This window comes from Terrapene carolina, unplaced genomic scaffold, assembly GCF_002925995.2.
Source record: "Terrapene carolina triunguis isolate 2854851 unplaced genomic scaffold, T_m_triunguis-2.0 Scaffold85, whole genome shotgun sequence".
NCBI lineage: Eukaryota > Metazoa > Chordata > Testudines > Emydidae > Terrapene > Terrapene triunguis.
Genome location: NW_020664436.1, coordinates 62,231,956 through 62,249,733, shown reverse-complemented (window position 1 = coordinate 62,249,733; position 17,778 = coordinate 62,231,956). Strand labels below are relative to the sequence as shown.

Sequence of the window (17,778 nt, the reverse complement as noted above, 5' to 3'; positions counted from 1 at the left end):
CTCCTCAGGGCTGCAACTATATTTGTCTTCCCTATATTTGTAGATAATGCCTAACACATTCTGGGTGCTACTGACATATAAATAATAATAAACTATAATTACATAATAAACCTGTTATAGCAGCAACTTGCAAAGAAGCAGGAACCTTCTCTCGCTCAAGTTTACCATCTATGAAGTTTAGAGCTTGGAATGTTTTCCTCTGAGTCAGTGTGAATGGAACAAATATCAGTGAGTTTTTGTTTGCTTGAGTATAAATGACTTTTGCAACAAACAAACTAACAACTAATCAAAACTTTTTTGTGTGAAGACCAGGTGCTCTGTGGTTCCTGTCATGTTCCCATTTCTAAACTTCCTAAAGGACAGAACATATGTAACATAAATGTGTTCTTTCATTGGGTGAGTGTAGTGAGGTCCTCCATTCAGCATGATGGCATTTCTCTGTTAGTGTGTAAAGTGATAAGTTTTGAATGCCATATCCAATCAGAATGAAGGAATAGGGAGTGCACACAGAGCCCCTGCTATGGGAGGAGGAATGAAGAGTCCTGGCATGAGAGGGAATGGGGGCACACAAAGAGCCACTGACATAGGGGGAAGGGGCAAATGAGGGGACAGAGGGCACACAGAGACCCTGGCGTTGGAGAAAAATGGGGGATGCTGATATGGGGAAGATGAAATAGGGGCCACACAGAGCTGGGGCAGGGGGTGAAGCGGTGGAGCAGGGAGTCCATGACATAGCGGGGGATGGAAGGGTGGCACACATGAACCTTGTAGGGGGAAATGAAGGGACACAAGGAACCCCTGGTATGTGCAGAAGCTACAAAGTGTGCAACCCCCTAGTTCCATCACTAGGGAGTCAGGTGCCCCAGCCCACTCAGGCCTGTCCAGTTGTGACTATCTTTACGAGGGAAGTCTAAAAGAAGGGGGTGAAGAAGCGAGGCAGCCTCAACGCCCCCCCTCCCGGGGGCCAGGCCTGCCTTTGTGTCTGCGCAGCGCCCAGCGGGCACACACACCTAGACGTGAGAGAGAGAGGCGCCCAAGAAGCAGCGAGGCCTGAGAAGCGTCTCCCCCGCTGCGGGCAAGGGGCACAGGGCTGCTGCTGCGGTGCGGGAACCTTCCAGCCCCACCTCCCTGAGCCAGGGCAGCCAATCCCGCCGGCCCCTGGGGGACTGGGGCCGCGGAGCGGGGCACGTGGCGCCGGGCCAGCCCCACGGGAACGGGGAACTCACAGCCACAAAGTTTATCCCCGGAGCTCCCGCGGCGGGGGAGGGGCGCGGGCAATGACCCTCACTGGGGCTGAGCCCAGGGCCCCTGGTCCAGCGCCTGCCCCCGCGGGCCGCCCGCCGCGCTCTCCTACCCCGCCGGGGTTACCTGCCGCCGCCGCCTCCCGAGCCGGGCTCTCGCAGCAGCCGCCGCGCTGCACCGAGGCAGCGACCCTGAGCGGCCACCCTCACCCGGCAGGAGAAGCGGCTCCGTCCCGCCCCCTCCGCTCCGCACCCGGGGCCGGCTGCCGGCGAGAGGGGCCCAGCGAGCCGGAAACGTGGCTGGGCGCAGCGTGAGAAGGACAGAGCCTCCCCCAGCAGGCGGAGCAGAGCGAGCCCGGGAGCGGCCCGCGGAGAGGGGCCGGGGTAGTGGCACAAGCTGCAACCTAGAGAGGAAATTCTGCCACGGAGCAGTTTGTGCTACTAGCCCGGGAGCTGGAGGGGGAGCCGCGCTGGGCCTCTCGGGCGGCCCTGCGCTCTTCTTGGGGCCGCGAGATGAGTTGGTGCTGAGCCCCCGATGCACATCGCTTCTCTCTGCCCCCCCCCGTCTGTGTGACCACGCGGTACCCCTGCTGATCTTAAAGCCGGTGTCGTTTACCCCTGTTAATTCCCCCACCACCAGGCGGCCAGGCTCTCCTCGGATTGCAGGGAGAGTAGTAGCACCCACCCATGTACTTATTCGCTACACCGATATTGACTTGAGTCTTTATACATTCCATGGGTGGCATACTGGAGCCCACTTATCCCCTGACGCTTTAAAAACTCTCGCACCCCAATCTGGCTCTATGCTGATTATGTGATATGTTTGTATCTCTTCATCTTTGCAACCGATACCTTTGATCCCGCATAACTCAAGCCAGACCCCAGATGTACAGTACCTTCCCTCTTAACTTGTGTATATTCAATTTTAAACTAACTTTAATAAAAATTTTAAATCTGAACAGTTGCAGAAATAAAAATAATCTGAGCTGTCATGCTGGGATAAGAAGAGGAGACCCGGGTCAGGGATTGAAGGAAGAACAAGATGTCCAGCAGAGGCAATCATGATATTCTGTAAAGGAATAGAGGGCATGAAGCAGGATTACATGTGGGGTTTTTTTTTAATATTGTTTTAAATGAATTTTAACAGTTCTGCTTGAAATGTTTTAAACTTGTCCCCGACAGTAAGTAACCTTCACTTTTAGCAGGTTTGGAACTTTTGAAGTAGATGTTCTCACCAGCCAAAGTGTGGAGTCCCAGAGAGGCTGCCAGTCAGATCATCAAAAGAATATTTAAGGTCCATTCTTTAAACAAGAAACATGGTTTTCAGAAATGCCCTCAGATTTTGTGAATGCCCTGCATAACACTGTACTATCTAACTGGCTCATTTGTGGGTACAAGGGGGCATGTTTCTTATGGCCTCACCTACACTCATACATAAATTAGTAGATAGATAAATACTAAGCTTAGGCCTGAATAAGAAAACTGGAACCCAGTTGAGGACTTTTTAAAAACAAACTTGTTTCCCCCCCCCCCCCTCTCTACCTCTGTTTTGCTCTTACTGCTGTTGAACCGCTTCAAACTAAGTAAGGATTCATTCAAGACTATTCAGTTATCTTTACCTTACTAAGGCACATTCTATGCTACCAAAATAACTATGTGAAATGTACCTAGGTTTTGGCATTGTTGACGTCACCAGGCATCACCATCACCCCAGGTCACTCAGGAGGGTGGAAAATCACAAGTGTCAATGAAGCCTTCCTGCACTAGGCCTGAACCAAACTCCTTCCATGTTTAAATTCTAATCGACCTCAAAAGCCAGGTGCAAGTGAAATGTGTAAGCAGCTTGATATCAGTGGTAAACCCCCTTTTGCAGTATAATGAGGCCTGCATACCTCTGGCCGAAGGAAAGATAATAAATCAAAGGAACGGGACAAGATAGTAGTTCAAGAAGTTACTAACGAGCTGAACTTATAGCTGCCAACATAAACTAACTGCTTAAATGTAATTGCTATTTGCTTAGTAATTGTTACCAGGGATGGGAGGGGTAGAGAGAGAGAGGAATGGGGGGAGGGAAGGGAGGGGTAGCGGGGGAAGGGGGGGGTGAGGCTTGACTGTAAAGGTATAAAGGAAAAAAAACTGTTTCTGTTACTGTGCTCGATTTGAGACGTGCCTGTCTCCTAGCACCGCTTTGAGATCTCAAATAAACTTTGTTTGCTTCTCCACCCTGGTGTGTTTATTGGCGCGAAGCACGCCGGGCAACGAACCCCTGTTGCTTCGCCTCGGGCACCTCTGTGCCAGCAACAGCATGATCACAGTTTGCTTGAGTCAGCAGTTCCACACAGTAATGTAATGGACTTCCCCTCCGCCATTAACTGGAGTGGAGGTGGATGTGGGCTGAATGAGGTTGGTGGGGGAGCTGGGGGAGGCAATAGGAATTGTAACATTGTCCTTTGATGGGTGAGGGAAGGTTGGTGCAACTGTTCTAGGGCTCTGACTGTGTTTAAAGTTTGTTGGGTTTTTAAACAATGTAGCTTTGCTTGATTCCTTCAGATACAGGAATAACTGTCAAATGTATTGGTCTGTGCACTAAGCTGCACAGCTGTTTATATGGATGCATTGCAGATGGGGATGATTAAATAGTTACTTCTACTAAAACCACCAATGTGTGGGAACATGGTTATATAGCTCAATAATAATGTTAATGTTTTATGGCAAGCAGGGTGAAAACACAGATACTTGCACTACTAGGAATTATCTGTCCATGTTTTATGTGGACATACACTGTTTGTGAAGGCAGCAGTATTACAACTTGGTTAAAAAACGTATGCCTCAATCCTGCAGATGCTTAAACAAGTTCATTGCTTTTAATGGAACTACTCATGCTAGTAATGTTAAGCACATACATTTGTAGGATTTGGAATTCCAGTTTTTTTTAAATCTGTAGTGCAGGTGAGGCCCTAAGAGATGGAGACCATTTAGGAAAGTAACTGAGTTACAGTTTCTTTAAACTATATACAATGGAGAAGGAATACTCAGGACTTCCTATTAAAATAGAGGTTGTTGCCTTGGAATTAAATTTAACAATGATCCAAACATGTAGACTCTGTGACTTGGTCTTTTAAGATGACGAGTGCACATGCATTTCAAAAGGAGATGTAAGGTAGCAATATGTTTAATGACTGTATAACCTTTTATATTTCATCTTTAAGCAGAGATTTAAAAGGCCATAATGACCTTACTTTGAGGATATCAAAAATTAGAAAAGCTTTTTTTAACCTCTATAACAATGAGATCTTTTGATCAGACTAATTATGTATTGTAAAAGAAGACTGTCTACAGAAGTTTTTGATTTTTCACTGTCAGCAATGCCAAAAAAACCTTGTTAGCAGATCCAAATTCAATTTGCATTTCTACAGCCATCTTACTTGAGCTCAGGGAAGTTTCTTGTTTGTGATTGTTTCCTCATCTGTACAATGAGTCAACAGTGTGATGCTGTTGCAAAAAAAGCAAACATGATTCTGGGATGTATTAACAGGTGTGTTGTTAGCAAGACACGTGAAGTCATTCTTCCGCTCTACTCTGCTCTGGTTAGGCCTCAGCTGGAGTATTGTGTCCAGTTCTGGGCACCGCATTTCAAGAAAGATGTGGAGAAATTGGAAAGGGTCCAGAGAAGAGCAACAAGAATGATTAAAGGTCTGGAGAACATGACCTATGAAGGAAGGCTGAAAGAATTGGGTTTGTTTAGTTTGGAAAAGAGAAGACCGAGAGGGGACATGATAGCAGTTTTCAGGTATCTAAAAGGGTGTCATAAGGAGGCGGGAGAAAACTTGTTCACCTTAGCCTCTGAGGATAGAGCAAGAAGCAATGGGCTTAAACTGCAGCAAGGGAGGTCTAGGTTGGACATTAGGAAAAAGTTCCTAACTGTCAGGGTGGTTAAACACTGGAATAAATTGCCTAGGGAGGTTGTGGAATCTCCATCTCTGGAGATATTTAAGAGTAGGTTAGATAAATGTCTATCAGGGATGGTCTAGACAGTATTTGGTCCTGCCATGCGGGCAGGGGACTGGACTCGATGACCTCTCGAGGTCCCTTCCAGTCCTAGAATCTATGAATCTATGAAACAATGGGGACAACAGTTACTTATCTTTCAGGCAAGCCGTGAGAACTACAGATCTCAGTAAATAAAGGAGAAAATGCAATTGTAGTGGTGCTCCATTTAAATAAAACTCCCAATTAACTGAAGCTCAGTTAGGCCCATGTCCCCCATCCCCATAGTTGGACAGATACCTCGAGGTCTTCTGAATTTTGGTCTCTAAAGTCAGTCAGGCTGATAAGCAAGCCGGTTTTCTCTTCTTTGTGCTGCAGGGGCTGGGACATAGCCACAAGTTTTTGTTGTTTGTTTGTTTAGTGGGAGTTGGAGGTGTTAAACATAACTTTCTTTTTCATCTGAGTATTTGTGATGTGTTGTATTTAGCTTGTAAACATCTTCTTTCTCCCCTTTACATCTTTAACTAGTTGGAATACTTTACAGTTAAATCTTTTTACTACATTTTAAAATTAAAAAGCAACCCCTCCCATATATCCCCTATGCCTGAAATTCCATTCCAATCCCAGTGCACTAGGCCCCTAATCCATTCTTCAGTCAGATCTCTCCTCTAACATTCACTTAGCCCACAACTACTTTCCCATATCATTAAGAGTGCTGTTATCCACCAATAAAATTTTAAATGCTCTGCTCTTAAATCCTAATCCTGCTTCTGTTGACTTCAAGGGATGGATGATCAGGCCCCAAGATAAACTCATATCATTGAGTGTGTCTCTTCTTTTTGTTGTTTGATTGTGCCCCAGTTCTGCAATCGCTTTCTCTGCAGGGTGGCTGGGCTTACGCTGCGGTAGGGTGAGGAGCTCGGCTGTATGGGATGGCCACGGAGTAGAAATGCTACATTCTCTAGATCTAGAGGAGCTAGTTGAGGTGGTTCGGGCACCTGATAAGGATGCCTCTTGGGAGGCTTCCGTTGGAACTCTACTAGGCACGTCCCACTGGGCGGAAGCCCCGAGGCCAACCCAGGACACGCTGGAGGGATTATATCTCTCGGCTGGCCTGGGAACACTGGAGAATCCCCCATGAGGAACTAGAACCTGTTGTGGAGGAAAAGGAGGTGTGGTCCTTCCTACTCTCCAGGCTGCTGCCGTGACCCTCACCAGAAAAAGTGGCATAAAGGAAAAAGAACTTTATGCATGAGAGTAGACCCACTTACCCTATGGGACTACCCATCTGCATAAGTGTTCGCAGGATTTGAGCCTTCTATTGTAAGTGCAAATATTTGTAATCAAAATAAATAAAGTGAGCACTGTACACTTTGTATTCTGTGTTGTAATTGAAATCAATATATTTGAAAATGTAGAAAACATCCAAAATATTTAAAGAAATGGTATTCTATTATGAACATCGTGATTAATTGTAATTAATTTTTTAATTGCGTGATTCATCACAATTAATTTTTTTAATTGCTTGACAGCCCTAGTAAATAATCATTTTTATTCAACCATTTGTACACATGGATTCCAATGAACGGCTAGCAGTCACCCCCTACTGGAGAAGGATGATAGGACCCCTATCTAAATAATGACTACAGGACAGCCCTGCCAAACTGGACATCTGATCTATAAGCTGCCACAATGGAGTATTAATGGGGAATGTATCAATAGTTACCCTACAAATTTTTGAAAGAGGGACTCCCCATAAGCATGCTACGGATGTTGTTTGAGCTGTAGCAGTGTATTCCCTAATCCAAGAGTAAGGAGGTAGTTTGTTTAATGTGTAGGAATTCTCTGTCCCAGTCTCACCCCCAAACTGCCCTGAGAAGACGCAGGCAAGCCTTCTTAACTGGCTTCCTGGCTCCTGAGACCCTTTTAGGGCTCTGAAGGATTATGTCTTGTTGGCAACCTGGCCTGAGCAGGGGTGTGTCAGGGTAAAAACACCGTCACAGGGAGCAGAGACGGCCTGATAGATTCCAGCACACACCTTTCCCTGCAGAATGGGCCTGAGAGTCCGATCTCTCCCTTTTGCAATAATCCCACCATCTGGGAAGAGAAGTCTGTATTCTATTTCTGTGTATCTGGTCAATGTCAGACACAAAAGGCATGTGCTTGCAGTATCATATACTCTTGAATAATGGGAGGATTAGTGTTCTTCATTGCACCATTTAAGGAGTGCATGCTCCAGTATTAGGTCAAAGAGAATCCTTGAAAGATAATGTATTACCTCTACAGCCCAATTGATGACTAGGTATTCTTGATGGTGACGTATCGAGTCTTTCATGGCTGCAGCTTCTGACTTAGGTAAAGTATAGGATGTCTGTCAGTCAGCAAAGGCCTGATAGACCCCATCCCAGAGCCTCTGTGGAAATAGCCAACCCCTTAGGTTTGTCTCCAAAAATCACAAAAAGCTTTGATGATTTAAGAAGCGGTTTTTGTTCTAAACAGGTAAAAAGAAAACATTGAGTGTATGAAGCATAACTGCTCCCAAAGAGTCGTAAGATTTAGGAAAAGAGACACAGGCAAGTATATAAACTGAATAATATGAAAATCCAAAACCACTTTAATAAAAATGTTGGATGTGGTCTAAGTAATCTTTTCCTTGTGGAATATAATGTATATAAGGCCTGCCATCAAAGCCTGGATTACATCCACTCTGAGCCAAAATAATAGCCACCAAAAATGCTGTCTTAATAGAAAAGTGGTATAATGAACATGACGACATGGGTCCAAAAGAGGTTTCATCAATGATAGAAGAACCACATTCAAGTTCTCCCTAGGAAAGGAGTCCTTGACAGGGTGGAACAACATGAAACAGGCTCTTAGAAACACTGATACAGTGGGATGGGAAAAAAAATATTTACCCTCAACATAAGAACATAAGAATGGCCCTACTGGGTCAGACCAAAGGTCCATCTAGCCCAGTATCTTGTCTTCTGACAGTGGCCAATGCCAGGTGCCCCAGAGGGAATGAACAGAGCAGGTAATTATCAAGTGATCCATCCCCTGTCGCTCATTCCCAGCTTCTGGCAAACAGAGGCTAGGGATGATAGGCAGAGATAGCAGCTTAGTGCTCTCTAATAGAACTAATCAACAGACCTGAGTGTTTCAAAGACAGTAAATAATCCAAGCTAACAGGAGCAGAAGATTCCAAAGGTTGAAGGTGTCTCTGAATGGAACCCAATGAAAAACACTTCCACTTAGCTTTGTATGTCAATCTTGTAGAAGCCTTTCTGCTCTGGATCAAAATGTCCTGTGCTACCACTGACAGGCCTGTCAACAGAATTTATTCAACTAGCCTCTATGCTATCAGATGTAGAAACATTGGGTCAAGATGTAACCCAATACCTTGGTTCTGTGAAATGTCTGGCTGGTTTGGAAGTGGAAGAGGAGATGGTTGGTTTGACAGGTGCAACAAGTTGGATTACCAGAACTGATAAGCCCAGGCCAGAGCTATCATCATCACCTCAGCTTTATGCTGTTGTATCTTCCTGAGAGCACTGGAAAATTCCCCTCTGGGATGGAGAAAAAGCATATAGGAGGTCTCTCTCCTGCTGGATCAGGAATACATCTGCCAGAGAGCTTGGACCCTCTCCTCTCTGGGAGGAAAATATAAGGTACTTTGCCTTGACATTGGTAGCAAAGAAGTCTATAGTGGGGATCTCCCATTTTAAAAAGAACCAAATCTTTGAGAGTCCATTTGTGCATAGAGGAGCCCTTCTTGTTGATCTTATCCACTAAATTTTTTTGGCTGCCTATCAAGTGTAGGGCTGTTAGATTGATCTGATAAAGGGTGCACCAGGCCTCCAAGTAGATAGTTTCCTGACATAAGGGGGATGATTTTGCTTCTTCGAGTCAGTTTATGTAATGCATTCCTGTAATACTGTCTGCCAGGATTTGGATGATTGTGACTTGCAGGAAAGGTACAAAAGTCTTTCAGGCTAAGTGAACAGCTCTGAGTTCTAGTACAATTATGTCCAAGTGAGACTCTGTCCTTGACCACAGTCTCTGTGTTTGAAGTTTGTCTAGATGTGCACCTCAGTCATGCTGGGACAATCTGTAACGAGTCTTTGGCGGGGGTAAGACAATTGAAACATTACAGCTTAGCTGACATTTTGAGTTTCTGTCCACCAAAACAGAGATGTCAGCACTTGTGGAGGGACCACTATAGGTAAGTCCATGCTGTGTCTAACCAGTTGGTAAACAGATTTCAAGAGGGCAAAGGCATAGTCCTAAAGAAGGTGGGGGACCTAAGTACAAGCAGCTGTGTGTCATAGCAAGCCTAGGCAGATTCTCACTGAAATTCTTGGCTGAGAATGAAGGTTGGAAATGAGATGACATTGTGCCAAACTTTCTTTGGGGATGGTATGCTGATGTGGATTCCAATATTCCAGTATTGCTCCATAATCTTTACTGATTGAACAGGGATGAGCGTAGATTTGTCTCAGCTAGTCCTCAGGCCTACCCAGGAGAATGGATGGAGAACTGTTTGAATGTCATTTGTGACTTGCTGCAGTGAGTGGCCTTTTATCACTCGTCACTTCAGATAAGTTGCTGCCACCGAAAGACATTTGGTAAAAATCCTTGGAATTGTTCACAAGCCAAATAATAGGACTCTAAACTAGTAATAAAGGTAATAAAATGCAGATGCTTTCAGTAAGCAGGATGAATAAACACATGGCAGTAAGCATCCTGCAAGTTGAGAGTGGTGACCCAACTCATGGGATCTAGAAAAGGGATTACTGAAGAAACTTTCACATACCATCCCTACCAGTCAACTTCATTGGTTTCCCATCATATACAATACTCACCTTCACTGGTAATTTCCTCAACCCAATTTACATTAGGTCTAAAGACCTTAATAGGATAGAGATACTAACCAGTTGCATTCCAACCATATGCTATGGAAATAGGTAAACAAAATATCTCACCATAGACCTCCCTGACGTCTCCCTTTCCGTACTAGCCATGCAGGCTCCTGGACCATCCATAGGGCAGTTTCCAATCCTCCACTGCGTGAATCTCACCCTCAAACATAAAAGGAAGGTTCCAACCAGCTCAGCTCAATTCAGCCCCCTACAGCTGAGATTGGAAAATAGGTTCTCACCCAAGTAGGGTATAAATAAGGCTTGCTCTTCGTTTTTGCTTGGTATATCCGTCCCTTCATAGTTAAGGGCAGGAAGAAAGTGGGGAGGGGAAAATACTTAATACAAACAGCAGTACTATCCACTTAAAACAGCCTAAATATCAGCACTCTATTCCAATTCTGTATTCATTTTGTCAGGACAATCCAACCTAGTTATCTCCATGAGCTTTCACTTTAGGAATAGAGTCAGATTTTAGTGAGCTTTAGGGAACGATGCTAGACCTATTTGATATTGCCTTAGCTTTTGGTTGATATGTTTGTTTCCTATCAACATAGATAAAAATATTTCCGACAGAAGTGTTTTTAATTGTATTAATGCTCCCTCTTGTTGCTCCTTCTATGTTGTGTTCAATTCTGCAAATAACCACCAAATTGTCATGGTGATAGGCCCAGTACCAACTTTTCTGTGAGACTAATTGATACTCCAGGTGAGCTCAGTGCAGGACTGGAGTGTAAGACATTACAGTAAAGTTGTCCCTCCTTACTACTGCCTCTTCTATTATGTCACATGTAAAATTAGGTTGAAAACTCTTTGGAGAAGGGCCTTTGCCAAGTATTTATTTGCTGTGTAAAGCCCTAATACGTTTTGAGTTCCATATACATAAATAATAATGATATAACAGTGTATAACAAGTAAAATTCATTTTAAAATGTCTGCTAAGAGACGTTTTTAATTTCAGGATTTACTGGTAATATAAAACCTTGTAAGAATTATATTGTTCCTAAGTTCACATTCAAAAGATGGTGATACAGAGACAGAATTAAGGCTGCAGGGGTGACACTGGTTACCTGATTTTCAAAAATGAACATGCTTAGTTGTGCATGCACAAGTGCGTGTGTGCAGTTTCCTAATTTGTGCATGCAGTTATCATAAAATGCACAAATGGCTTTGTGTATTGTGACAGACCCAGATCAGTGGGATACAGGAGTCTGGTAGAGGGCAAATATACTGGTCACTGGATGAGTAGTTTTCTGTTCCCTGAGTGACCAGAGCAGGGGCTGCACTAGAGTAATCAGGAACCTGCTAGAACCAGTTAAGGCAGGCAGGCTAATTAGGACACCTGGAGCCAATTAAGAAGAAGCTGCTAAAATCAATTAAGGCAGGCTAATCAGGGCACCTGGGTTTTAAAAGGAGCTCACTTCAGTTTGTAGTGTGAGTGTGAGGAGCTGGGAGCAAGAGGCGCAAGGAGCTGAGAGTGAGAGGGTGTGCTGCTGGAGGACTGAGAAGCACAAGTGTTATCAGACACCAGGAGGAAGGTCCTGTGGTGAGAATAAGGAAGGTGTTTGGAGGAGGCTATGGGGAAGTAGCCCAGGGAGTTGTAGCCGTCATGCAGCTGTTACAGGAGGCACTATAGACAGCTGAAGTCTACAGGGCCCTGGGCTGGAACCCGGAGTAGAGGGCGGGCCCGGGTTCCCCCCAAACCTCCCAATTGACCTGGACTGTGGGTTCTTTCAGAGGGGAAGGTCTCTGGGCTGTTCCCCAACCCACATGGTGAATCTCTGAGGCAAGAAAATCCGCCAATAAGCGCAGGACCCACCAAGATAGAGGAGGAACTTTGTCACAGTATGCATAATCACAGTAAATTGAAAGGCAAATTAGTTATGTACATTTGTGCATATAATTACACATGCACTTATGCAAATCAGGCCCAGCAAATCCACTTTATTTAAAAAAAAAAAAAAAAAAGTGATGCTTTGATTTCCAAACTTTGTTTTTGGTGGTTTGGAGAAAAGAACACCAGTCAGTGAAGATTTTGTCTTTCAGAGAAGGAAAGAGTTGTTTTTTTCTTTCCTCTTAACCTGAACTCTACTTTAAAGCTTTTGTCTGCAAATATCGTCAAATAAAACAGGAATTATTGCAGTGCCAAACTTCAAAAAAGTAGTTAACTGAAATCCTAGGAAAACTGATTGAGAGTTTGATTAAGGAAAGAGTAATAATATAATGCTTGAGTAAATATAACCTAATGGGGGCAAATCAACAACTCCTATAAGGAAAAAAGGTTTGGTTATCCTACACTTACCAATTTATTATTATTATTATTTATAAGTAACAGATAAGAAGTTGTCCTGCTACTATTCTGGATACTTTTGACATTTTGAAAAATAACAATACAACAAAACCAACAGCAACCCTAAGCAAAAGCTCCAGCAAAACTTCCTCACCAAACCTGCATCCCCCATCAACAATTATCTCATCAAGCTCCAATCTCTTCAGTTGCCTTGGTGAACAAATGAGCTTTGCAGTACACCCTGTAGGTCAAAATCCTAGAGTCGTCAGTTAGATGAACCAAAACTTCCTTTGAGGACTCTGGGAGCACTCTGGTTCAATCAGTCTTCAAGTGTAAACCATCAAAACAGACCCCTGGCAGGTGTGTGGATAATTAATTTTTCTCAACGAAAAAAATCAGAAAAAAAAATCATTTTGGATCAACTCAAAATGAAACATTTAGTTTTCTGCCATTATTTTACTGGTTTTTTTAACATTAAAAGAAAAGAAAATTTGGAAACAGCATTCACAAAACTAGAGCAGGCAGACAAGTTGATTATACACTATAGCCCCAGTGTTAAAGCACTCACCTGGGATGTCAGGGAACTGGGTTCAAATCTCTTCTCTGCTTGACTTAGAAGTTGGGTCTCCCCCATTCCAGGAAAGTGCCCCAACCACTGGACCATAGAATATTCTGGGGTGCAGTTGTCTCAGACTCTCCTGTTGAAGCTGTTTGACTTTATATAAATAAACATTAATTGCAGCAGGGACTAGAATCCATGTGAGTCCCTTCAGCAGCAGGCTATGGCATCATTCTCTCTCTCTGGGCCAATCACTAATTATTTAATACAAAGTAGAACAGATTCAACAGGAAAGTTTTAGACTCACCTGAGAATAGCCTATAACCCAGTGGTTAGTGGATTTGGGAGATCCATGTTCAACTCCCTGCTCTGAATGGGGGTGGGGGCTTGAATCCAGGTTTCCCATGTCCCAAGTGAGTGCTCTAACCACGGGGTGGGGCCTGCAATGGCACCGGCACTAGTTCCTCTATGAATGGCAGCTAAGAGAAAATCTAGCTCTAAAAACTATTTTTGGCTGATACTATTAATTAAATGTCTGTCAAATTTGCAAATAGTTTCAGTTGACCGTAAACTGTATTTTTTAGTGAATAAACTATTTTTCTCAAAAACTGCACCCAGCTGTTGCTCTAACCTCAAAATGCAGGAAATAATGGTCAGTACATGACAAAAGGCATAATGCCTAGCTGTCTAACATAAAATTCCAGCCTAACAATGAAGAAAATTATATCATCCATTAAGAATGGAAACAAAGATGGCTAGAAGTTTATATAAAATGAGAAACTAAGACTAGCATTATTTACCTTGGAAAGCAGAGTTAAATAGGATTTAACTGATGAACAAGTAAACACTGATCTTAAAAAATGTGAATGTAAAAATGCTTTTGTATACTTTCTCCAGCTTTTACATGTTCCTGATTGTATATTTTGGGTGTCCCAAGATTTCCTCAAAATTAAGGTTTATTTATACTTGTAAATGAATGTGAAAATAATCATATAAATGAAGAAAATAGTGAAAACTGATCTGTTTAAGCTATTTGTCCCATAATAACAGAACATGAGGGATAAAAGAACAAATTAAATCAGTAAATATAGAACACAAAAATATTTCTTTATACAGCATATATAATCAACTTGTGGAATCTGTTACCACTACGAGTCACCAAAGCAAATACTGAACTGTGGACAAATTCTCAGCTATGTCCAATATCTGCTAAGGGCAGCTTAAAGGATGTGGGGGAAAGGAGTCAGCTAATCCCAGGGCTTGTTCTGTGCCAACCCTGGGCCCAGCATAATTTGAACAGCCTTGGGGATATTTTAAAGTACACCAGCTGGCTATGGCCCCCAGGGGGAGAATAGAGCAGTGGTTTTCAAACTTTTTTTCTGGCAATCCAGTTGAAGAAAATTGTTGATGCCCATGACCCAACGGAGCTGGGGATGAAGGATTTGGGGCATGGGAGTGGCTCAGGGCTGGGGCAGAGGGTTGGAGTGAGGGCTGCTGGGTAGGGCCAGGAATGAGGAGTTCACGGTGTGGGAGGGGGCTCTGGGCTGGGGCAGGGGGTTGGAGTGCGGGATAGGGGTCAGGGCTCTGGGGTGGGGCCAGGGATGAGGGATTTGGAGTGCAGGGGGGGCTCAGGATTTGGGGGGGTTAGGGCTGGGGGTTGGGGGGGAAGGGATCAGTGCTCTGGGCTGGGGGTGCAGGCTCTGGGCTGGGGCTGAGGGGTTTAGGGTGCAGGAATGGGCTTCAGGTTTGGGGGGGGGGCAGGGAACTGGGATGTGGGGTTGGGGCACGGGCTTACCTCGGGCAGCTCCCAGTCAATGGCGCAGCGGGGGTGCTAAGGCAGGCTGCCTGCCTGTCCTGGTACCGCAGACGGCGCTGCGCACTGGAAGCGGCCAGCAGGAGGTCCGGCTCCTAGGCAGAAGCGCGCAAGCAGATCTAAGTGGCTCTCACCCGCAGGCACTGCCCCCACCCTCCCATTGGCTTTGGTTCCCGGTCAATGGGAGTGCAGAGCCGGTGCTTTGGTGGGGGCAGCGCACGGAGCCCCATGCTGCCGCCCTCCCCCGCCTAGGAGCCAGACCGGCTGCTGGCCGCTTCTGGGGCGCCGCGCAGTGTCAGAACAGGTAGGGACTAGCCTGCCTTAGCCAGGCAACACCACTGACGGGACTTTTAACAGCCCGGTCAGCACTGCTGACCAGAGCTGCCGCAACCCACACTCCCATGTCCCCTCTGCTGGGAGGTTACAAGGGGGCTGGTGGAAGACTCAGCCACAATAGTTTTCTGCCAACTGGGGATATCCACCAGTTTTCTAGCCCTTTTGTACCACAAGAGTGAAAAAAGTGTCCAGCCTGAAGAAGAGAATGTGGCCCTGTGGCTGAATTTTAAGACAACCTTATGATCGTTCATGGGATTTTTTTTACATTTTGCAAATTTTTTTTACATTTATGTCAAATGCAGTTTATCACTGAACTTTATTCCCTTATCATGCCACTCTCTCTGCAGAAGTGTAATATTGACTAAACCATAGTTTTGCTATGCTTTTGACCAAGCATATAAGTGTTAAAGTGTCTGAGTTTGCCTATGTACTTTACTACTTGTTAATTTATTTGAATATTTAATGTTGATACAATTTTATCAAGAAAGTTTGGGGTTGTTATGTAACAACAAAAAGGATAGTCAATTGTATTACCATTAACAACATTTATATTTGGACAAGCTACAATGATATAGATAAACTAATCTCACACATCAGAATCCTAAAATGTCACTCATGGGAGCTAAGAAGGAATTTGCCCAGTCCCTCGTAAGAGTATTCCCATGGAACTAATATGAGGATGAGAAGGCTATGTGAGGAAAGACTACATGTGAGAGAAAGGGTTTGCAGGACTGGGCTCTTAGCCAGCGGCATTAAGGATTTTTCTCTCTCTCTCTCTAAAGCATCACAAACTGAAAGAAGTAGGACAGAAGTCTAGATGGAACAATGATCTAATCTGGTAATCCAGGTTCCTATGTGAATCTAACATGCAAGCTTGACAGTCAAAATAATGTGGAATAAAGTTTGCATCAAGCATTCTGGATACCATTTGGCAGAAACTTTTCAGTCTTCCTGGGTTCTTTGGGATTTGACAGGTTTTGTCAGGACACACTTGTTTGTCAGTCAGAAAGCTGCTGACCTTAAAGGACTCTGGAACTGATGGTTTCTTGAGTTTGTTCTCCTCACCACTGGAAAGCTGATGCCCAATGGCAGAGGCAACCAATACACCATTTACTAAAGAGAGCAAAAAATGCATGAACAGGAAAATCTGAAGTGGAATTTAGTTGGTTTTATTTATAGTTTATATCTATAAATTCCATAAGCAAAAACGTATGATTATGCAACTTAAAGCTCTAATCAATGAGGTACTGGGTTGGCAAAGAAGCAGTGTCCTTTTAACAACACTGGCAAGGCAGAGAAGAAAAAATACAACACTCACTTCAGAATGTTATAGCAAAATGATCTAGTGTGTTTTATTTCAGGTAACAGCCAAGAAATCTAACATTTTGGCCCAATATGGCTTTCTTTTAAAATTAAAAAGTTGCATATACTTACAGTTGAGTCCACCAACTACACAGAATCTGCTGTTTACTTTACACTATGGCAGCATGAAGTTTTCAAGGTGAGTAATAGAAGATGTTTTCAAAAATTTCATTTAGAATATTTTATATGAAAACATACAAATTGTTCATTTATATATATACTACATATAAAACTTTTTATTAGCAAGAGCATCTTTTACTAGATATTTGTTTGTATATAAAGGGAAATAGGATATAGTCAGGGCTTCAGAAGAAATAATGAAGATCTATGTGCTTTTGTATGTGCTGATTAAAACCTTATTTAAATAATAAATCAAAATAGTCCTTTGCTGTTTTTAAAGAGAGTTTCAGATTTAAAATACATTCATAAAACAAAGATATTTTTCTCCCTGAGACTACTAGTGTTAATTACTTTGTGGTAATCTTTGAATTATCAAAAAATATAAATAATAAAGACAGTAGGCCTGATTCTCCAATCTGTTATAGGAGTTGTCTGGCAATGAAGTAACACTGGTATCACACCAGTGTAACGGACTAGAGAATCAGGCTTACTACCTGAAAAAGCCAAGTAGTCCATGGATTCATGTCAAAAGGTAAAAAAGAAATTTCCTTCATATAGACAATTGAATACGGTGGAGCTTTAATAAAATATTTGCATACGATTGTGTGTATAGGGTTACTTTTAAAGCCTATATTCTGCCTGAAGGAGGATGTCCTCAAAATGCAGATCTCCTTTAATGATTCTTAGTTTAGTATCCCAAATGTTCCAAAGATCATTTGCCTTTGTAGATATTCATAAAATAAACAGGTAATTCATGAAGGCAGGTTCTGGTGAAACTCAACATCAAATGTAGCAGTTATTTCTAGAGTGCAGAGTCTAATTAGCAGTAGGTAAGAAGTTAGCAAAAAAGAAAATGCTGAAGTTTTTTTTATGGTCTTGTCAAAGTCACTCAGTTCTGAAGGCCAGAAGCTAAACTATGTCTGATTTATTTCGTATTCACCACTTTAAATGTTAGTAAGAGGACAATTTTTAAAGTGCTACAAAATAAATTTGGGATGGATTAAACATACCTTGCCCTAGTCTGATATATTTTTTTTTATTTATCATTGAAAGATTATTTTGATTTATTATAACCATGCAGTACATTGCTTTGGGAGGAGGGGGAGCCTTCCTGCAACCAAAGAAAACATATTTATAGGAAAAATGGGGAAAGC

At 43.3% G+C, this 17,778-nt stretch overlaps 1 protein-coding gene across 3 annotated transcripts in view; it reads right to left on the bottom strand.

Annotated features, from left to right (window-relative positions):
* The window catches only part of MCM9 (minichromosome maintenance 9 homologous recombination repair factor), a 74,926-nt gene extending 73,325 nt beyond the window's left edge, over positions 1-1,601 (bottom strand). For 2 of the 3 annotated variants that reach the window (XM_024205385.2, XM_024205387.1), the window contains exon 1: positions 103-149. In XM_024205385.2, coding sequence (XP_024061153.2) covers positions 103-104 — 2 coding nt within the window. In that variant the 5' untranslated portion in view covers positions 105-149. Of the gene's footprint in view, positions 1-102; positions 150-1,368 lie in introns of those variants that run through there. The other variant, XM_024205386.3, reaches the window with a different exon arrangement.
* Between the last annotated feature and the right edge of the window lie 16,177 nt (positions 1,602-17,778).